General features: G+C 39.3%; 2 protein-coding genes and 1 pseudogene across 3 annotated transcripts; 2 read left to right on the forward strand and 1 right to left on the reverse strand.

The window, feature by feature from the left end:
- Nucleotides 1–670: 670 nt before the first annotated feature.
- LOC148737472 (uncharacterized) lies at nucleotides 671–5,964 on the forward strand. The gene is made up of 3 exons (XM_088749309.1): nucleotides 671–874; nucleotides 2,838–4,212; nucleotides 5,873–5,964. The coding sequence occupies exons 1-3, from the start codon at nucleotides 671–673 to the stop codon at nucleotides 5,962–5,964; spliced, it is 1,671 nt and encodes a 556-aa protein (XP_088605435.1).
- A 3,295-nt stretch (nucleotides 5,965–9,259) lies between these two features.
- On the forward strand, nucleotides 9,260–10,180 carry LOC148737473 (uncharacterized; annotated as a pseudogene).
- A 116-nt stretch (nucleotides 10,181–10,296) lies between these two features.
- LOC111341810 (uncharacterized) lies at nucleotides 10,297–22,479 on the reverse strand. Of its 2 annotated transcripts, none has more exons than XM_088750397.1 (10): nucleotides 22,115–22,479; nucleotides 19,316–19,578; nucleotides 18,518–18,632; nucleotides 15,939–16,061; nucleotides 15,332–15,457; nucleotides 14,782–14,907; nucleotides 14,013–14,132; nucleotides 12,083–12,208; nucleotides 10,866–10,991; nucleotides 10,297–10,450 (listed from the first exon to the last, which is right to left on the reverse strand). In XM_088750397.1, the coding sequence occupies exons 1-10, from the start codon at nucleotides 22,185–22,187 to the stop codon at nucleotides 10,308–10,310; spliced, it is 1,341 nt and encodes a 446-aa protein (XP_088606523.1). In that variant the 5' UTR covers nucleotides 22,188–22,479; the 3' UTR covers nucleotides 10,297–10,307. The 2 variants fall into 2 exon arrangements, with proteins under 2 accessions (XP_088606523.1, XP_088606522.1); XM_088750396.1 differs by lacking the exons at nucleotides 18,518–18,632; nucleotides 19,316–19,578; nucleotides 22,115–22,479 and adding exons at nucleotides 16,308–16,430; nucleotides 16,733–16,858; nucleotides 18,025–18,486.
- Nucleotides 22,480–22,869: the final 390 nt, after the last annotated feature.

The following is a 22,869-nucleotide window of genomic DNA, read 5'->3' on the forward strand; positions in this document are numbered from 1 at the left end:
CAAGGTATGATTTTTCTGAACCACAATCTGGCAAGGATGTTTGTGATCTCATCATTAGTCCAATGAAATGGGAAATTTGTAGATATAGCAAAGAAGGCCATAACATTTTTACTGCAGCTGACATGCATGAAGCATTAAAAGTGAGACAAGTGAAGGGATCGTCAGTTGCTGTGTACGAACTTGTCAGTGAAAGAGAGGAACTCAGAATGAAGCGCATCAATAATTTCAGCTTTTTCCACAATTTTGCAAATGAAAGGGGTGGTCTTCGGTTCTCAAAAGCCTATGAGGTCGGTAAGGGTAGATTAATACCATGGTCAGAGCTCATCCTTGAGGAGCAAGACCCCGTTTTGTTAAGGGAAGTTAAGAATCATGGTTTCTTCGCCACAGCTCCACGGGCCATAAATCAGAATCGCAATCATAGCCAGGGTTCCAGCGATGATAATGAGGTTATGCTATTTCACTGTCCAGAAAAAGAATGCTGCTCTGAGTTCACTTCTTCAGTAGATCTCCAAGATCATGTGCACCGCGGGGAGCACAGCAAGAGACATTAGCGAGCCTTTACGATGGCCTTAGATGTGACTGGGCAATGACATTTTCCTCCCTAACTCTTGAATCAAAGATAGCAACACCCGAAGTGACGGGCGAAGTTGAACTGATTAAAGTGTGTAAGATGGGCTGGGCCCTTCAGAAACCGAAAGGTAGCGGAACAAGATTCACCGAGAAAGTCAAAAGGTATCTTTCAAGTACGTTTCAAACTGGTGAAAGAACAAGCAGAAAAGCCGATCCCGCGCAAGTTGCAGCAAAAATGAGAAAGGCGAGAGAGGGAGATGGTAAAAGGAAATTCACCAGAAATGAATGGCTAACGAAGAGCCAGGTTAGAAGCTTCTTCTCGAGGCTTTCTGTTTAGAAACGAAGAAAATCCACAGTCCCGAAAGATCCAGAACAGGATGCACACAACGACGACGACGACGACGACGACGAAAGTCTTATCGCAGAATAAATTAAAGCAGTTACCTTGAACCCGAAGCAAGGAAAAGGGATGTAGCGGATGTCATTTCCGGAATCGGACTTGCTCATCCAATATTATATGATGGGCATAATATTTGCGAACATGTTACAAATGACATGTTAGGGAAGTTTAAAGGCCCATTTTCAACCATGATTCCTTGCGCGCCCAGATCATTTTTCATACATGAAATATACGCTATTTTCCTCGAAGTTGCGGAATCGCTTTGATATCTTCTTCCATCTTACTAATTAGGGCTTTCAAAGTTCCATCTCGAATCATGTGCGAACAACATACTATCGTAGTATCCATATCAGTAAATAGTTTGTAATTCTTACATGTATGACGGTGAAAAACGTCATTTGAAAAGTTGATGCCGCCGAAGAAGCGGTCTAGAGGAAGGCCGGATCTGCGCGGCTCGGCAAAGGTTATTCGACTTCGAGAGTCTGTGTATGATTTATGGAGGGCAAGGAAAACAACAATGGGTTTCGGTAACACTACAGACAGTGCTTTTGCAGAAATGTTATTGCATTGTTCCTACGATGGAACTAGAGACTCCGGGGAGATTCTTTCGAGGTGAGAATAATTATTTGACTGATTTTTGCTTGAGATCCTGAGATATGTATATAAGCGATCTCATTTGTACAAGTCATTATTCATTGAAATGCGTAAAATAAATTAGTTTTGGCGAACATTGGTTATTTGTTTATATTTTATTTAGTGAAAGTATTTTATTTAGAGAAAGTAACTCGGCGCCAATCATGGCGGCCACGTTTAGAGTAGCTCTAGTTTCTATCACTATTTTATCCTGGTTAAGCGCTGTATTTCTAAACCATTTATTATTCTTCGAGGCTACTTTTAAATCAAGGTGGGAACCCCTGCACACTGGTGTTCAACTCAAGAAGAAATGCACTTGTATCGTCAAACATGGTTTTCATCGATCAAGAGTTCCAATGCAGAAGCACACTAAACACGGGTTTGTCTCCTTAGTCATCCCTGGCCACGACCCTCCATTGGACATCACGGTATATGTTGATATTTCGACCAACCCCGGTCCTGCTCAATCTATCATCGCCATTGGTAGCCGGCAGAGAGCCACTCGAGATTTAATGCGGCAACTTGGTTCTCCAATTCGCCAAACAACGACCCTACAGTATTCTCGGCGTGAACTGGTGTCGCTCCGGAAAAATTACAGCCTTCAGGAGAGACGGTCAGTTTTATTTAAGAACATTCGAGCGGATGGAATTTTCAAGTACCGAGGGAAACGGTCTGGAAGACTTACTAAAACACAATTAAATACAGGCCGAAGCAAATATTCTTCAGAAACGAATGATTTTTCCACCTTGAATAATTATTCACAGTCGAACAATCACACTTTACCGGGGCTTTCAGTAATTCCCGTGAGAACAACTACGCGCGTCATCTCCAGTAGTTATACAAGACAAAGAACTGTTAATTGCTATAACTCTTCCACCTTGAATGAATTTTTACGGTTCAATAATCACACTTTACCGAGACTTTCAACAATTCCCGTGAGAGTAACTACGCGTGTCTCCTCCAGCCGTTACACAGAACAAAGAGCCGTCAATTTCAACAATCTGGCTATTATCAAGCCTAAGAGAAACAACGACGCCAGCAAAAACACCTTGCAATTCGTACCGTCAATAGCTGTGTCTAATGTAATGAGTTTGGCGCCAAAAATAGACGAACTTCGTATTTTTTTGAACACCCACAAGTTTGATCTTTGTTGTATAACGGAGTCATGGCTGAAAGATTCTATTGATGACAGCGTAGTTGACATTAGTGGCTACAACATTATACGCAAAGATAGGACCCACAGGCTATTCTACGGGACTATGAGTTCCCTGACCCCGAGGGCCCTGAGGTTTTGTGGGCCAAGATCACGCCCAACCGATTGCCTCGGGGTTATAGCTGCCTTATCATTGGTACAGTATACCATCCTCCACCACCTGCCAAAGATGAGCCCCTCCTTGATTACATGATGGATTCTCTCTCTAGGATAGAGAGTGATATCCCTGGCGCAGGTATAATTCTCGCTGGCGACTGGAACAGGGCAAATGTTTCACCAGTTATTAAGCAGTTCCGCCTCACGCAAGTCGTCCATTTTCCAACAAGAGGGAATCGTACACTCGACAAAGTGTTAACTAATCTTACAGAACACTACGAGAAACCTTCTCCATTCCCGCCATTCGGACTATCCGATCATTGTACTGTTGGTTTGTTTCCAAAAATTAGATCGAAGGCCAAAATTCCTGCATACAGAACGGTTACTACACGTGCTGTTAACGCTGAGTCCAAACAGGCTTTTGGTCGTTATATGACGGGGGTCGACTGGTCATTAATCGACACTATAGATAGCGTCCAAGAACAGTATGCTCACTTCAGTCACCTAATTTACGTAGGGTTAGATTCTATCCTTCCCAAAAAGCGAGTTAAGTTCCACCGAAACGACGCACCATGGATTTCACCCAAACTCAAGGCACTTATAGCACACCGTCAAAGAGCATATTACCAAGACAACAAACCATTGTTCCACTACTACCGGAACAAAGTAAACAGGGAACGGAAGCTCTGCAAACGCTCTTATTACAACACTAAAGTCAGCGTTTTGACCGAAAACAATCCTAAAATGTGGTGGTCCGAATGTAGGCGGTTATGTGGAATGAACAAAACATCTACAAGTGTCGCAAATCAGCTCCTAGCAAGTAAACCAGCTACCTCAATCAACCTTAAGATCTTGGCTAATGAAATCAATACAGCTCTGCTGGAACCTCAAGCTTCGTTTGACCCACTTTTAGATAATATCGAAACTGTGAGCACTGAGGGTTTTAAAAATCCCATTATTTCACTGGAAGCTACCTTCAAATGCCTTAGTACGGTCATCTCCTCCAAAGCTGGGGGCCCAGATAATATCCCAAACTGGGTCTTGCGTGACTTCGCTCCTGAACTCGCTCAACCCCTTCGTTGTATCATCAATTCCTCTATTAGTCAAGGCACTTTACCGGACATTTGGAAATGTGCAAATATCCCCCCTCTTCCCAAAACAAAGATAGTTGAGGATGCGGCGAAGGATTTGAGACCTATTTCATTGACGCCAACGTTGTCCAAAATTGCCGAACACTACGTCGTCCATGAACATGTGAAACCAGCACTTCTAAAACGCCTGGAACCCGATCAATTTGGGTGTATTCCAGGATCCTCCACTGCGCACGCATTAATAAATCTGATGCACAATTGGGCGCAAGCAACAGACGGAACGGGGAACACCGTGCGAATCTTTGCGTTGGACTATAGAAAAGCCTTCGATCTGATAGACCACAGCCTCTTATTATCGAAACTCTCGACCTACAACATTAACCCTTACATCATTAATTGGATAATAGCCTTTCTTAAAGATAGGAAACAAAGGGTCAAACTTGCACATGATTGTCTCTCAGAGTGGGGATCGGTCCGAGCAGGAGTACCGCAGGGAACAAAATTGGGACCGTGGCTATTCTTGGTTATGATAAACGATTTGAAAGTACCATCAGCCAGTGGTTGTATAAAATATGTAGATGACACGACAGTGTATGAAATCATAAGCAAGGGTGGTCCTAGCAATGCTCAGTCTATGATAAACGAAGTAGCTACCTGGTCAACACTCAATTCATTTCAACTCCATCCGAAAAAATGTAATGAGCTAAGAGTTTCCTTTGTGCGCTCCCCTCCTTCCTACGATCTGATAGAAATTAATGGCTCTAAGGTTAGTGCCGTTAGTGTCGTAAAATTACTGGGTGTGTATTTTCAAGACAACCTCAAGTGGAACACTCACGTTACTGAGACGATTAAAAAGGCCGCTAAGCGCCTTTACTTTTTAACTCAGTTAAAGCGAGCTAAGGTACCATCACCTGAATTAGTTAATTTTTATGTTGCTTGTATTCAATCTGTCTTACTTTATGGATGTCAGGTCTACCATTATAGCCTCCCCAATTATTTGAGCTTAGGTTTAGAGCGTGTCCAAAAGAGAGCCTTGAAAATTACATACGGTTATGATAATCATTATAGAGAAGTGCTTCAGATGGCAGAGCTGAAAACCCTAAGGGATCGGAGAGAAGACCTTTGCTTAAAATTCTTTAACAACATCGTCTCCAATCCCTTGGATTGTTTGTACCACTTACTGCCTTTCGATAACCGAGGTCAACTTATGGAGTTACGACAACGCAGACCATTTAGAGTTTCCTTTAAAACAAATCGGTTCAGAGATACTTTCATTCCGGCAAGCGCAAGACATTTTAACTAACATTTATTACAATTGTATATGTAAATTAGTTCCCTTTTAGGTTTGATTTTATTGTATAGTTCTATTACATAATTTGTACACCTTTGCAATTCAGCTTCCAGCTGCTATTAAGGTATTCTTCTCAATAAACGTCTACCACATCTACCTAGTGTTGAATCCGAACAATTTCCTTCAACATCAAGTAAGCTTTGTACAAGTTTTATACACAGTCTCGATTTATGATTTTTCAGTCTCAAATATTTAGCTGCAAATTTGTTTACTGTGTTCTTCACCAAATCTTTGTTTTTCTTTTAATAGCTCCGACCTCATTCGCTCCGACGAAGGGCTAACGCTCGAAACGTCAGCTTTTGTAATCATTACGGTGGCTAATTTACCCTTTCAACTTTGTTGATATATCCAAATTATTTCTTTTAATAGTGTTTATGAATGACTATCAGAGTTCGCCATTTAACAATAGCGCGATTCCAAAACAAAAACAAACGACTGCAAAGGATCTCGGATGAAAATGGGCCTTTAAAGTCACCACATTAAGGGAAATGTTTGCTTTTTTGAACTTTCTTTCAAAGGGAGAGATTTGAAGGCCACTTTACTCAAGAAACGAAGGGACATGGTAACCGAATGCACGTGTTTCCAAGAAATTTCCGAAGGCTATTTCTAACTCTGTGCTTCATTCCATTTCACGACTTTCGATCGCTACATTAACTAGCTCTCAGGTATTTTATATGCGGAGATAAGTTACATTCACTGTGAGAATAGTAGGTGAAAACAGGAGCAAAGGGACCTGTCACTATTTATTGCCAGGGGTGGAGGATTTTGGGGGGATCAAGCGGTTTTTAATGGAAACGATAAGTTGTCACCAACAGACTTTAAATAGGGACTGATGAAAATAGACTACCAATTTACCGCCATTGTGAGGTGGGGGTTATACGAATATCACAGTTTAGGTGGAATTTATTGTAATACTACCAAAATCCTCCGATTCCCCCCTGTACACCTCCCGGATTATAAATAATGACCGGTCCCTAACTTCGACTGATTTCATCGCGAAATGTGTCATGCATTTTAAGACAAAAGTATTGAGACAAAGAAATTTAGCATTGTAACGATGGGAAGTGTGGCGAGGGGATTACCAACGTCTCGCTATTATTCTCTGCTTGGATATCCTTATCATCAAAAAATTACCTCAGAGCTGAAAAGTTGTCACGCTTACGTTTGAACAATCGGAAAGTCTGAACTACTATTCACGAAATAATCTTTATGCTCATATACCTCGACTTTATACTTATTAATTACCAGAGGTAATAAATTAGTAATTACCAACATTTGCATCACATGAAGTGACAATTAATTAGCATAGTCAATACAATACATATTTGCCTTGCTGGTTTTGATAGTTGCAGGAAAAGGTTAAATTTGTCGCACAACAACGTTGAGGACTGTAACAACATAAAGTCTCTAATGATGGCAGCAGATGTTCAGAAAGGAGGGCCCGTTGATTGCATTCCGTGTACTAAACCTCGGTAGAAACTGCAAGAATTCTCGCAGAAGGTTAATTTGTAAAGAACACCGTAACGTACATGTGTCTGTGTGTCCTTTTTAAGCTGCAAAGTATGTCTGCAGTGATCATAATGCCAAATTGGACTCTATAATTTTGATCTTCTCCACTCTGTACGTGGCTATTGACTTGATTCAAGGAAAATTATCGAGGAAGCGCCTTCCGATCACCTTTGTTTACTTTGTCATGCAAGCGTTAAGACTGATTATATTTATGCCACGTTTTAGGATAACTCGCAATTTATTTTCCATCCATTTGTTAAGAAAACCTAAAATACTTTACGTAGATGATTAAGAAATGAGGTTTGAATGGTGAAAGACATATCATGGGTCATTTTCAGAATTAAGCAAATGACCTCTGACACATGCGCGATTAAGTAAAGACATTGATTTGCGTTGTTTTCAAGATGATGGTGGATGAAAGCTAGAGAGATACCCGCGGGTTTGAGGCAATCTATTACCTCCTTGATGTATAAACTATCTTCTGATATGTCGTTTTAGCCCGATTTACGCCTGCATTTTGAGAATTCTTTGTTTTAAATTCAATTTGGTTAATTTTTGATTTGCAAACTAAGGTCGAAAGGAAGGGGCTCTTATGATCGCGCTGGTATAAATAGGATTTCTAGTGAAGTTTCCATATTTTGTCTGTGAACTAACTGAATATAGCTTGTAACTTGAAGCAAGAGAAAATTCCGTTAGCAACACTATTGCAGTCGCAGCGCGCTCGACAAAAGCTGTGAAATTTACACTTTCGATCGTTGTCTACACGGGTGGTTAGCCAAAAGTCAAATTTCGCTTGTGACGATGCAAAAAAAGAGAATTCAAAAACAACCAAACTATTTTTGAAATATGTGTCCTAAACCCTTTTCAAAAGAAAAAAAAAATAAGGAAAATCTTTTTGGACGGGAAGTCGAGTGGACCGCTTTTAGCGGGAGTGGGACCTAAGTCCAAAATATACATTGTAATTCTCATATGCTGATCTGTACATTTTACACGCAAAATCTCGCGTTTTGAATAATTTGAAATATCTAAGCAGTTGTATCCATCCCCTCCGAAACCAGTATTACAAGAGCAATTAAACGATCCCTTGCTATTAATACAAGTGGCATTGCTCTTGCTACAATTGTGGATATTTTCGGCACACTCGTCGATGCCTAAAATGAAACCAACAGTTGGTATCCAATATCGTGATCAAGTACAACGACGAGGAGGTGTGGGGATACTAAATTTATAGGTGCAGCTCAAGCTCATCTTGGTTCGATAAACAGACGAGTGAGATAGGTGAGTCCCTCATCATTCATTTTATCCCAAAAGTACACAAGGATTGAATAAAACCTTTTGAAGCTGTGCGTGGAGTTTCAGAGTTATATGGTTTTCTGCGTTCATCAAAAGCATTCAATTGTGGATATTCATAACACACTCGTTGATGTCTGAAGTAGAATTGACAGACCTAAGACCAAAATACTGCAGAATGAAAGCCGTACGAGGGGTAGTGATGATTCTTAATATTTATAACTCGAAATGTGTTTGCAATATAGTAAATTCCTTTTTGGCCGAGCCTGTTCTGTCAGGATGGCTGAATATGTCAAAGCAACTCAGCAAATATCCAGCGATCCTGACCTCACGCTTCAACAATAATATCCAGCGATCTTGAGCTTGCGCTTCACCAATAACGCATATATCATGCCCTAAGTGATATCAGATTGCCATGCATATTGACTTTGTCTCAGCCAGGTTTGTAGGTTTTCCACGCAGACACGACAGAGCATTTTGTTTTGAACACTGTTTAGTACGTACCTGTGCAGTTATGTCCGTCACCAATAAATCCTGGTTTACAAATGCACTTGAATGCTCCCACGGTATTTGAACAAGCGGCGGTTATATTGCTGCAGTTGTGGATACTTTGAGAACACTCGTCAATGTCTGAAATTAAGTCGGCAGCCCTTCTGAGTACAAAAATACAACACTAAAGAATAAAAAAGAAAGGTGTCGAAATTGGGCTTCCAATTTAAAAACTGTATGGTGCTATATGGAAAAGAGAATTTTAACCCTTTTTCCGATGGAGGGTGGCTCAAACGCACTCTAACTCCTAAGACAAAGATATACCATGTACTTCCCCAGAGGGGAACTGAAGCCTAAAGTTGGTATTCTCTTCGCTTTTATTTCAAGTCAGCTCTAGAGGAGTAATATAAAGTGTCGATATTCGTTTTCGTTCACTTTTTGTTTTTTTACAAGAAAATCCGATTTGAAACCGCTTTTTTCCCGCTTTTGCGGCTGTAAGATCGTCAGCTCAAAATGATTAGCAGCAGTCGTTTATGACGTCAGTGTTGGGAACCAACTTGAGAAGGCCCAATAACAAAGTACAAAGCTAAGCGCATTTCGCCGTTCATTTGGCAAATATGAGTGGTATGTAGCCTTTTCAGTTCGAGCCGACGTATGATCCTGGTGAAGAACCAGTCGTCTCAGACGAAGAACTGGAAGCAGAAGCTCCGATAGATTATTCTTGGAGGGTTGGAAACGCAGAATGGTGTCTTTGCTGGGATCATTGCATAGCTATGCTAAATGCTGACCAATGATTTTGTTTTCAAGAACTTGAGTTGAGTCAAAAGTTGGATGATTCAGGTATGTTTCCGGTTGAATTTCTATTTTTTCGTTTTGAAGCGCTAGTAGTGTTTACTGTATGTGCTATGTAATGTAGATCGGTTGAGCTTCTCTTGTTTACTACATTTTCATGCTTTCAGTGAAACAACTTTGTAAGTCATTACCGTATGTAATGTTACTCGATGTAGCATCTATTGTTTACTTCATTTTCATTAGTTCAGTGTAACAACTTTATAAGTCAGACTTTTACTCCCGTGGCTTACCACATTTTGTATTTCCTCTATGAACCAGGGTTCTTTGTATAACTGAGTACTCGAAATTCAGGATTGCTTCCCTCGATACTGATGTGTTACGTACGGCACTTGTCGGTATTCACAACACATGCCGTAATCCTATCCCACATCCAATTAAAAACGGGTCAGTATCCATTATTTTTTTTTTTTTACAAAAGTCTCTCATCCCTATTTTATTTACCAACGCTTTGTAGTAACTACTTGTACCTTCGTTTTACTATCGATGGTTTCGTTTATTTCCTTGTTATTCATGTGTGTTTTCCTTTCTTTCATAGAATGTATTGCCTGGCAGCTTACCGCCATCTCTTGTGGCAAGAAAACAGGAAAGTGATTCCAGCGTGCGTTGTGAAAGCCGTACGCAACACATTTCTTGATGCGAGAGGTCAATATTCATATTTTAGGACGCGCGTTTCTTTGGTGTGGTAAGATTTGAGGCGAGTGCGGGAAGGGTGGCCGCCTTCTCTTCTTTGATTCCACAGCATCACATCTCCGCCAGGTTTATGGCCTTTTTACAGAGAAGTTGGTAAGTTTACGTGCTCAAAATCTCGCGTTCTTAATAATATGAAATACCTGTGCAGTTGTATCCATCTCCTTTGAATCCAGGTTGACAAGAACAGTTGAACGATCCCTTGCTATTAGTACAAGTGGCGTTGTCCTTGCTACAATTGTGGGTATTTTCGGCGCACTCGTCCATGTCTGAAATAATTCAGCAGTTGTGTTCAGTATCGCGACCAAAAAAGAAAATTACGATGGGGAAGTTTCAAGGATGTGACTCTAATAGCTGGACGAAAATTGCAGTTGTTAAGAATTTCTTAGTTATAGCTTGAGCTCTTTTTATTCCTATAAATAATGAAATGAGATATATGAGTCTCAGATGATTATATTTATCCAAATAGCACGTCTTAAATAAAATCAATGGATGGTACCCATGATCATTGTTGCCTCTCGGAAGAAGGGAAGGAGAACGAGGAGCTAATGTGCAATTCAAATTAAACTCTACCACCTGTTAATCCAATTGAGTAGGGACGGGGGTGATTTCTATGTTAGATGTGATGATTGGAGTAAATTATGATGAGGATTATAAAACGTGTGTTTCTACAATGTTCATTACCTGTGCAATTATTCACATCTCCGGTGAATCCACGTTTACAAATGCACTTGAATGATCCTTTGGTATTTTGGCAAACGACGTGTTCATTGCTGCACTTGTGGGTATCTGTAGCACACTCGTTGATGTCTAAAATAAAGTCAATAGACATTAGGTCAAAATACTGAATGACAGAGGTCACAGGAACGGGGAGATATGATGGCTAATGCTATTTGTCAGCAGTGATGTGTGAAGAAGCAGGTTAGAACAAAAAATGATTGACTGTGGATACTATACTCTCGGTAGTTGTATTCATCTCTGTTGCATCCAAAATTACAAGACCAAATGAACGATCTCATGGTGTTATTGCAAATGGCATTAGAACCGTTATGGGTGCTTTGAGCGCACTCTTCGATATCTACAATTAAATTAACAAACTGTATCATGATCGTAATAACGAGCACCAAGGTTGAAGAGGGGAAAGTGAATAAAATTCGTACTGATTTTACCAGTATTTTACTGCAAAATTAACGTTCGTCCAATTAACAACGGGAACGACGAATTTTTATTTGTGATAAATGAACAAACTGGAGGGAACGTATCCGACAGCCATTGCACAAAGATACCGCGCTCTTTACTTCAGTTTTCTGATTTGAAGAATTCATTTTGACTTAACAAGTGACATTATCATTGCTGAGGCTGCAAGTACTTTTGGCATATTCTTCGATTTCTAAAGTACAAAATGGCAATGGAGAGAAGGCAAGACAAGACAAGACAAGTTAATGACATCTCGTTATCTCTAGAAATCGCTTCGTCCTTGTTGCATTTGTGGGTTTTACCAGCATACTGCGGATGGAGAGAGGGGTAAGTTGGGGAAGGAAGGCTTTAACACATAATGTTAAAAATACAGCATCGCCAGCTCATCTTTTTTTGAGAGCATGATAATTAACAAATGGTAAACACCACAGCGTACACTATCGAGTTATGGATGCACGCAGGAGGTTTCTAAGCAGGAAAGAAGTGTAAGAGTCGCGCGAGTAAAATATCGATAAGTATTCTTGGGCCCGTCTCGGCTGTTTCAGGGCTTGTGTTATACCATTCAGTAAAGAATAACAGGTCATTGAAGATACCCCCTCTTAGTACGTTTCACCTCCTGATATGCTAAATCTCATGCTGTAATTGATTAAAGCATGTTTTTAATCATGAAATTAATTTGTTAAATAAGACAAGCTGTGAATCACCTTGGCAGATCCGTCCATCTCCAGTGAATCCAGGATTACAAGAACAGATGTACGATCCCTTGGTGTTCATACAGGTAGCATTGTTCCTGCTGCAGTTGTGGATATTGTGAGCACATTCATCGATGTCTGAAATGAAATCAAAAGACTCTACTTATGACCATGATCACGAACACCAAAGCTAAAGGGAAAAAGGAAGAGAGGTCCCCAATAAGCTCTGAATTATATCGAGTTATCATATATATTTATAACACAACCAAAGTAAAGCGCGCGCTCTGATTGGTCAATTTAGCGTCCCCAATTTGCCCATGGGTGTACGCTGCTGACGTGAGCAAATGCAAAGACTATTTTCCCGCGCTTGTTTTTTCTGGTCACGTAGGATTTGTTAAATAAAAGGGAACTCTTTAGCTACAATGCATCAATGTTATGTTATAAAATAAATGGTAAACACCACAGCGTACACTATTGAGTTATGGATGCACTTGGGAGGTTTGCTAAGCACGCAAAAAACTAGAGTCGCTCTCGGCTATCGCCTCGACCAAACACCTTACGCGACCAGAAAAAACAAGCGCGCGCGGAAAAATAGTCTTTGCATTTGCTTACGTCAGCAGCGTATACCCATGAGCAAATGGGGGACGCAAAAATTGACCAATCAGAGCGCGCGCTTTACTTTGGTTGTGTTATAAATCTAATTATTTAAAATTGTTGAAAATAATTAATATTAATGTTCACGATAGAGGACTGATTACAATATATGAGAAAAGAAAAAAATTAGCATTACAATAATAGTAATAATAATAATAATAATAATCTTATAATCTGATAAGTAAAAGCATATCTAAAACTATACAGAAAAGAGAAAGGTGAATGGCAAATCTAGAACCCTATATACAAGGCTGCTAAAAATCATTAAACAATGTCAATGGCTCCCTCGGCAGCTGCGATTTCAACGTCACAATTATTATAGTCATACGCAGCGCGGCGCTTCACCCGCGATCCTCGAATCATCATCGTCATCGATAGTCATCATCATCATCATTTTCATCATGAGAATGATAATAATAACAGTAATATTACCAATAATAATAACAATAGCCGGAAAAGAAAGCCAACTGTGTTTGTAGCACAACAAAGCCACGAGAGTAGTTTCTATTTTCTTTGTTTTGACTATCTTCTGCTACTTTTTGCGTTTCCATTGTCGACATTGTCCAAGAAGTACGAATTTAGTTCTAAGTCAAGTTTTTTTTCTTGCGCAGGATCAATGCGGGCAGTCCCGAGCGAGCAATATGGGCCCACTTCGTCCGCTCGGGTAGCCAATCAGAACACAGGATTCTCTTCATCTTGCCCACGGGCGCTGCAAGCGATGCAATAAAAGAGCATAATATTCCAAATAATATCAGATTCCCATTTACGGTAGCATTGTCAGGACCAGCTCTATAGATTTTTCGCGCTGATATGACAAAGCATCATGTTCTGAATAATTTGGTACCAGTGCAGTTGTGTCCCTCACCACTGAATCCTTTTTTACAGATGCACTTAAATGATCCCTTTGTATTGTTACAAGTGGCAGTTATATCGCTGCAGTTGTGGCTGTTTCGAGAACACTCGTGAATGTCTAAAATGAAATCAGCAGTCCATATCAATCATGCTGATAAAGAATAATAATAAAAAGGGGCTGAAAACTGGGCTTCCAATCTGAAAACCACAGGTTGTTGTTAAGATAAGAGATCTAACGTCACTCCAAATGGAGGCTGGCTCAAACTCTCTCTGAAAAAGCCGTGAATTGTACTTTTTCTTAAGTCATGGCATCTCAGGAACTCAGTACATGAGTTTGCAATCGAAAAGCAATATACCAGTCCGGAGTATTCTTAGGGAGTAGGGAATACCAATGGATTGCATGTATTTGATAAGATCGTGCTCCGCAGGATTTTACCTTCGCATCCATGTCCATCCTCGCTGAATCCAGGATTGCAGGAGCACTTGCAAGATCCCTCGGTGATTGTGCAGTTGGCGTTCTCACTACAATTGTGGTTTTGAACACACTCGTTGATGTCTGAAATGAAATCAGCAGACTGTCAAAAGAAATTACCAACCAACAACAATACTAGTTATAATAACAATAATAATAATAATAATAATTATTATTATTATTATTATTATTATTATTATTATGATAATGAAGGAAAAACTCTGCTAAAATTCAAATACTCCCTCCCAATAATCCTAACATTCGCATTCATTTTTAAGTTTGAATATATAGCTAAAGCAAAAATAATAATTACTTAAATAGCAATAAAAATAAAGAAATATAGTGCTAAAAAAAACAAAAACAAAAAACGGAAAAAAAACTTGGGCTCGCCCTCTTCCTTGATACCACAACATCACATCTCCGTGAATTTTTTGGCTTTTTATGTAGGGAGGCTGGTAAGTTTACGCACTTAAAATCTAGCAAATAACAATAATTATCAAAGTGACCATAACAATAATGATAGTAATGATAATAGTAATATATAATACCAAGAATAATAACAATACAGAAACAGTGAAAAATAATTAGAAAACCAAAGAGCAAAACATACATAAAAAATAGAGTTTCTTTCATTTCTTAGATACCACAATATCACATCTCCGTCTAGGTTATAGCTTTTTATGCAGAGAGGTTGGTAAATTTACGTGCTCGTGCCCTGAAAAATATGACATACCTGTGCAGTTGTATCCATCACCACTTAAACCAGGATTACAAGAACAGTTTAACGATCCCTTGCTGCTGGTGCAAGTGGCGTTGCTTTTGTTACAATTGTGGATATTTTCAGCAAACTCGTCGATGTCTAAAATGAAACCAACAGTTGGTATCCAATATCGTGATGAAATATAACGGCGGGGAAGTGTGGGGATATCACTACAAAAGCTGGAGGAAAATTGCTCTTGTTAAGAATTTTCTAGATGCAGCTCAAGCTCATCTTAGTTCCATAAACAGACGAGTGAGGTAAGTGAGTCCCCGGTCATTAATTTTATCCCAAAAGTACACGAAGATTGAATAAAATCTTTTAAAGCTGTGCATGGAGTTTCAGAGTTTTTATAGTTTTTTGCGTTGATCAAAAGCATTCAGTCATCCATTAAGGAATTATTCTACCAGAGCATCATCTTCCGAGTCATATCTGGTTACCATTTATGTTGCCTTAATTCGTCCAGTTCTAATGGTTTTTTCGCTCTGATACGACAAAGCGTCATGTTGTAAATACTGTTCAGTACCTGTGCAGCTGTATCCGTCACCACTGAATCCTGGTTTACAAATACACTTGAAAGATCCCTTGGTATTATTACAAGAGGCAGTTATATTGCTGCAGTTGTGGCTGTTTTCAGAACACTCGTCAATGTCTGAAATTAAATCAGCAGTCCTTATCAATTACATTACTAAAGAATTACAAACAGGAGGGTATCGGTATTGGGGCTACCAATCTAAAAAAAAAAAAAAAAGAAAGAAAAACAGAAAGCAGAAGGTGATGTAAGGAAAACAAAATTTTAACCTCACTTCTATTTTGAGAGGTGTGGTGGCCTCATGGTTGGTGCTCTCAACTCTGACTCTCATGGTGCCTTTCTTCACCCAGGTGTTTTTAATGGATACCGGCGAATTCAAAGCTGTCGGGGTAGCCCTGCATCCTATCCACGGGGGAGTAGAAGTGCCCATGGTCGCTTCATGCTACGGAAACCGGAGTTAAGTGCAGGTTTGATGGGCCATTTGGCTCGTAAACAGACTATACCTTACCAATGGAGAGTGGCTCAAACTTATTCTGACCCCAAAGAAGACATAAATGTCCTTATCTTAAATAATATCATGTCATGCTCTGCTGTATTATACCTTGACATTTATGTCCATCCCCACCGTATCCAGGATTACAAGAGCAGTTGTAGGATCCCTCGGTGTTTGTACATTTGGCGTTCTTGCTGCAGTTGTGGGTTTTTTTAACACATTCGTCGATGTCTGAAATAAAATCAAAGGACCATAACCATGATTATTATCTTCAAAAGAAGGAGGTGGGCGGGGGAGGGGTATTGCTAGTTTTCAAAGGAGAACTGACTCTGCCACATGCTATTCCAAATCTGCGGGAGAAAGGCTTAATATTTGAAATCTGATACTCGAGGTACCTTAAAATTTGGATTTTAAAACGCGGATTCCTACCATAGGTTAGCTAGGACTATGCATCATGCTCTGCGCAATGGTCATTACCTGTGCAATTGTCTATATCCCCGCTGAATCCAGGATTACAAGAGCAGCTGTAAGATCCCTCGGTATTTGTACAGTGGGTGTTCTTGCTGCAGTTGTGAGTATTTGTAACACACTCGTCGATGTCTGAAATAGAATCAATGGATCGTACCCATGATCGCTTTCATCTTTAGCAATGAGTGGAAATGAAATCAAAGAGCCATACCCATGGTTGTTATCATGAAAAGGAGGAGGGGATGGGGAAGGGGCGGTTGTTAATTTGCGATGGAAAACCAAGTCTGCTGCATGTTAATCCAGCTCTGACGGGAGAAAACCTAAATTATCCTAACTATGATACTCGAATCTCCTTATAATTAGTATTATAAAATGTATGTTTCTACCATAGGTTAGTTTGGACTATGCATCATGCTCTGAACAATGTTCATTACCTGTACAATTGTCGATATCCCCGCTGAATCCAGGATTACAAATGCACTTGAACGATCCTTTGGTATTTTTATAAGTAGCATTTTTATCACTGCAGCTGTGGGTATTCATAACACACTCGTTGATGTCTGAAATAGAATCGACAGAACTATGAGCAAATACTAAAGAATTAATCTGGTACGAGGGGTGGTGATGTAAAGTGTTATGCGATTTCTCATTAGAGGCGTGTGATAAATGCAGATAGGAGAGTTTTACTCCATTGCTTTACTTTTCCACTGAAATAGGTCTTAATGGAAGTGGCTTGGGCTCTTAATAATATGGATTAAAGCGGGCAAGATTAGCCTCTTGCCCATTTTGATCCCGTAAAGAACCAATACTGCGTGAATCAAAGTTACTGAGCTCGTGGTTTTTTAATTTTGTCTGCGGTGGAGACGCAAAAACCGGGAGAAGACAGTCAAAACAAAGGAAACACAAAAGAATTTTGTGGGTTTATCGTGCTACAAGAACATTTGGGTTCCATTCCTCAAGATAGACAATCCATTCTTTATCTTAATAAAGCGAAAACTGTTTACCGTAAGATAGATCCTTTATTGCCCATGCTTTTTTGGTCAATATGGCCGGACGTTAGCCCCGTTTTGTTCCATTTTAATGGATCTCGACTTCGTCTCAGGACATAAAGCGCAAAAATATTAACCCGGCCAATCCTAGCAGTATGCAGGACGCGTGTCATATATGGACTCCGCTCACTATAGAGTCTCTGTGGCTCAGTGGTCTGAGGTTTGATTCCCCATGCGGGCTCGCAATTTTGTCGTTTTCCCACGGTCGTAACGAGACAAAAAACATCTTTCTCTATGTCTTTACCGTGCTCAAAACGTACCACTTTTTCATTCCAATCTATTCTTGTTTTTCTTGTTGCCATGTTATCCATGAAAGTTTATTGGATCGAAAAGATCATGCTCTGCAGGATTATATCTTTGCATTCATATCCATCCTTTCTGAATCCAGGATAATCACAAATGTAGTTGTTCATGTAAGATCCCTTGGTATTTATACAACTGGCGTCATCGCTACAGTTGTGAGAATTTAAGAACACAGTCGTCGATGCCCTAAATATAATCGATGGATCGTATCCATGATCGTTGTTGTCTTTAGGAAGGAGGGGAGGGGAACGAGGGGCTAATGTACAATGCAAAACCAATTCTATCGCTTGTTAATCCAGTTGTTTCTTAGATGCGATGGCTGGAGTACGTTATAATTAGTATTATAAAACTTGTGTTTCAACAATGTTCTTTACCTGTGCAATCATGTATATCCCCGGTTAATCCACGTTTACAAATGCACCTGAAGGATCCCTTGGTATTTTGGCAAACGACGTTTTCATTGCTGCAGTTGTGGGTATCTGTAGGACACTCGTTAATGCCTAAATAAAATCAAAATACTGATTGACAGAGGTCGCAGGAAGTGCGGGGGGGAATATGACTTGTAATGCTTTTTGTCAGCAGTAGTGTGTGAAGAAGCAAGTTAGAAAAAAAAGATGCGGGGCTGTGGAGAGGAAAATTCTTCACCCCAATTTTGCCGGCACGGAATGCCTGTAATAGGCTGGAGTGACACGCCAACTTCAAAACACATAATGGGGCTAGCTTGAGTTCCTTTCCAAAGAAAGAGCAATAAAATTGAAATTTCGCTTCATAAGTAGAGCCGATTTTGAATCTTAAACCGTCCGAAGGGATAATACCCCGTGTTGTAATCAACTGTACAAAATTAATTTTAATTATTTTAAGTCTTGCCTTTTTCACAATCGTGGCCAGTGAATCCAGACGCACATAAGCATCGATATCGTTTTCTTGTGAATCCCGACTGGCAGGTGCCGTGGTTTTGGCATGGAGATTGAGCACAAAAATTCTTAAAAATAAAAAGAAAAAAAGAGATGAGATGTCACAAGTCATTGCTCAATACCTTAACAGCAATCTCCCACATCTCCCCGAGAACTTGAGTACAAAAAAAAAAAAAAAAAGAAAAGTAAAATAATAGAAATCTAGAGGGGACGCCTGTAGATAGGATTTAAAGAGTATAGTAACGTTTCTAAGAACAGCATTTAGGAACCCCGGTTGTAGCTCAATTGTATCTTTCTGCCTGTTCTTAGGATCTCCTGAGCCATGAGATGGATCTATGTATTGCGATTGTTTTTAAGCTTCGAAAACAACGGAATAAAATTGCCTTTTGCAGAAATGCCTTAAAATGATCATTCCAGTTATCTTTGCTGACGAGAATTTTCTCATTAGAAGCGTGGTTGTGCTTTCATTAATAGGAAAGCGATCAATCGTTTACTCAAGGTAGGTGAGCGTGGTTCTAAAGTGGATGCGACAAATTACTCGCTTATGTCAACAGTGTTGGGTGTCCTCAAGGCACTCAAAGGATTTTTGTTTTTGGTAATTGCTAATCTACAAAAGATCCTTAACGACGCAAGCAAATGGTTAAAAATATGTAAAATAACAAATAATGGATGAAAGTATCCCTCAGCTCTCATGAATAGCTTAAAGAGAGAGAAGCGCGATTGACATTTAATTAACAGCTCGTCCATGTACCTTAGTTCCATGGTACACGTAGTTTGCTGCTTGCACCAGATCCTCATCATATTCTTTAGCCGTTGAGTTATTCAGTTCACAGTTGTGTGCTTCTGCTCCATTTTCTCCAAAATAAAAGTTAACACGGACGCAGTTATAGTCCAGGTAGCAACGATATTCGCACGTGTCCCTGTCAATCACACTGATATTTGCTATGGTGTGGTTAATGAGACGTTCTCCCACGAAGAACAGAGTCGATGGAAAGGCTAATATTCGGCATTGATCTAAAAATACAAATCATTAAAAGTTAAATAGCGACATGGGTCATGAATTCTAAAGGTCTCAGCTGTTGTTAAACTCGCCTTCCAAGCGCTTGGTACTTATACTGATAGATAGATAGGTAGATAGATAGATAAATAGATAGATAGATAGATAGATAGATAGAGAGATATATAGATAGAGAGATATATAGATAGATAGAGAGATAGATAGATAGAGAGATAGATAGATAGATAGATACTTCATTAGGCACAGAATCTATAAAGCTAAGTCACTTATTTACACATATTCATTAAGATACCAAGATCAAATTAAAAATACTCTTTTTTTTTTTTTCCAGCCGAAAAGATCTCTAGGAAAGGATTGTATGACCTCCAAAAGCTAGATAAGTCTTTTCTTTCTTTTCTTTTAACCCCTGTTTCCCCAGCTTACATCAAACAAAGTATATCTCTCTTTGTTTTTCCTTTCAATTACTTTATTCGGGACACCTGAAACAACTAGCTTCACAGTTGATAAAAATGATACCGAAAATTGCAAAGTGTTCCTTGACGAGCCCAAACCCCGAAGATAATTCGTGCCCAGAAAACTCAAGAACTTCCATTAATGTTCAATGATGAACGAGGCAAGAAATTTCAATCATAAACTCGCAACTTGTGCCCAATATTTCAAATCACATTTTCCTCACCTATCTTTAAAGTTACTATGATAACGCGCGCGTGCAAATCCTGCTTAACTTCTAATGAGCCACTCTGATGGACATCTCTACGCAGGCATGGCCGTGTATACATAACACGACGTGTGCAGTTCACTTCAGTTGGTAAGTTCCCGTCTAGCTTAGCCGAGCTCTCTCTCTCCGATTGAGGTACACTGTACATCTTTCGAAGCTCAACAAAAGTAGATATTTGCATAAAAAAACAATGATTTTTAAGCTCTGTGAATAGACGAAAATATCTTTGGAGTTGACGTTATGTTATCCCTAAACGCAGGACGATTTATGGCCGTAGCAAGAAATCTGAGCTTTCTTACCCTTCTTTAAAATAGTACGAAATATTTGAGTGTTGTTGAATCGAATACTTGTCTTAAAAGCTTACAATTTTCAACACAAACAAATTCTCGTCGTAAATTCTAGCAAAAACTTATTAAAGCATGCTAAATGCATTTCGCAGGTGTTGTAACTGCGGGAAATTCGTTCGGTTTTCGCTTCCAAGCAGAAAATTTAGCACTTCCTTGTGAAAAGTTTTGGTCTTGGAATATCTCTTGGCCTCACTTCATTTAACTCTTATGCTACCCACGTGCTCTGAAAACTTCCTGCTGCGGTACATCCATTTTATGAAATGCATGCACCAAGCACGAACAAATTCTTAATTTTGCATTGTGATCTTTATTTTGTTTTTGTTCTGTCTTGTTGTTCTCATTATCCATATCGAATAAACTTGGTTTAGATAAAACGTGTCCATGATGATTTGATAAAAACCCTCGGAAACCGCTATTGAAGATTAAAATCTCCCCATCGCTTCATTGTGCATAAATTTTGATTGAATTATGAAAATGCGCTAATAAAGAGTTGCTAAATAAAACTAATTTCAGTATGTTCATGGTTACACATCCATATCATCTATCTCTTAGCCACCTGTCGAGTGAGGAGTTTTGATGTTCTCGCTCATTCGCAGTCAGCATTCCTTTTGCATTATTGGAAACATAATTACTCTGCCTGCATTTCAACAACTTTCTCGCTGTTTTTATTAGCTTTGAAAAAACTTACTCATTACGCTTCCAAAAATTGCGTAATTCTGTATGTACATAACACAGGAAGGCTGCTATGACGGAGATAATATGCCTCGAATACCGAGTTCTAAAAATTAGAAGAAACTCGTTTTGGTATATGTTTAACACCTGTCGGCAATATGTTTTCGAGGTGTATAAATGTTTACTACCACAATTTTCTGCAATTAAAAACAAATTATATGAACTAAATATGAAACCAGCGAATAATTAACTACCCAAAGAGAGATTCTTATTCTACAGGAGAATGTAAAGAGAAGGAAGGCAATTCTTTGACTTTAAAAAAAATAATATCCTCTCCAACTGGCTAGTTGATATATCAATTTTTATTTCCTTGAAAGCCGGGCTAACTTTAGGCTCTTCCTTCATTTCGTGCCAGCATTAAAATAAAGGATTTGTGAAAATATATTCATTAATTTTAGATGACCTTGATAAAACTTTAGTGGACCTTTATGAGTGTCTGAAAATAATTCAGTAATTGCGGATGTTGTTCGGTTATAACTAAAAAACTTTGCAAGCACCTTTCACAAATTGTGAAAAATAATTTAAAATAGTTTTGAATGAACAAAAGATAACAGCACATTAAAATGGACGATGAGTTTCACTACCCATTTTGTTAATTAGGCCTCTATATACGAGAATTTTAGTCCTCGAAAATATGCGTTTCCTTTTTTTTTCCTTTGATATATTGCTTAGCTGAACAATTAAGAGCAGAATAATAAAGGTTTCTTTTCAAAAAATGCCAGCTTAAAAACATACCATCTGGGCAGGACTGAAATTGTCCGAGAGAAAGAACCACAGAGATAGAGAACAAGAGGAGAAAAACTCCCATGTCCGCGAAAAACAAGCTGAAAAGAAATCCTTTCGATGTTTTGGAGCTGTGGAGCAAACCGAAGAGCTTAACAGCAGTTTGTTGACTGAGCTGTACCACCAATTAAGGTTACACCTCCTAGAAACGTGTTAGCCAATCACATGTTGTCGTGATATATGAAGGATGTTTCGTCACCCGTCACAGAGACGCTGTGAGATTAATTAATGTGTGCTGAAACAGTAAACTTGGTTACTATTCTCCTCAGGCAGTTATTTCCACCTTTCATTCTCTATCCGGACCAACACTATAGGTCTTAAAACTGGTGCAGTGAGAAGAATATGCCACCTTTCTATAACGTCAAAAATGGTTAGATACTCTAGTCTTCTCAGATAGGGACTAATAAATGGAGTTCCCGTCTCCTGCAGGGTTAGGGGTAGGAGACATTAATTTCCCATGCACGAGATTACTGTGTGATGGCTGTCCTCCCCTGGGGTGGTTGCTGGGTGGGAATTGGCTCTGAAAATCCCCCATGGGGAGTGGCAATTAACATATGTATGTATGTATGTATGTATCCTTAGGGAATCGTCGTGTACCTGTTTTAGTAATTATAAGCAGCATCAAATGAGAAAAGAGATTTTCAGTTAAACTGTGAAAATTCAAGCGCATAAAAAAGCCTAGATATTCAAATTGATATCTCTGTGGC

This window comes from Stylophora pistillata, chromosome 2 (assembly GCF_964205215.1).
Source record: "Stylophora pistillata chromosome 2, jaStyPist1.2, whole genome shotgun sequence".
NCBI classification, from domain to species: Eukaryota; Metazoa; Cnidaria; class Anthozoa; order Scleractinia; family Pocilloporidae; genus Stylophora; species Stylophora pistillata.

What these genes read in the sequence shown, in the direction of transcription:
- LOC148737472 (XM_088749309.1), top strand. Translation starts at nt 671, where the DNA reads ATGGGCTGGGCCCTTCAGAAACCGAAAGGTAGCGGAACAAGATTCACC. An exon ending in AATGGCTAACGAAGAGCCAG is followed by an intron (nt 875 to 2,837) that starts GTTAGAAGCTTC and finishes ACGCAAAGATAG; the next exon opens with GACCCACAGGCTATTCTACG. An exon ending in GGAACCCGATCAATTTGGGT is followed by an intron (nt 4,213 to 5,872) that starts GTATTCCAGGAT and finishes TTTCTTTCAAAG; the next exon opens with GGAGAGATTTGAAGGCCACT.
- LOC111341810 (XM_088750397.1), bottom strand. Translation starts at nt 22,187, where the DNA reads ATGGGAGTTTTTCTCCTCTTGTTCTCTATCTCTGTGGTTCTTTCTCTC. An exon ending in GGATGGACATAAATGTCAAG is followed by an intron (nt 15,458 to 15,938) that starts GTATAATACAGC and finishes ATTTAATTTCAG; the next exon opens with ACATTGACGAGTGTTCTGAA. An exon ending in AGATGGACGGATCTGCCAAG is followed by an intron (nt 10,992 to 12,082) that starts GTGATTCACAGC and finishes ACTTTATTTTAG; the next exon opens with ACATCAACGAGTGTGCTACA.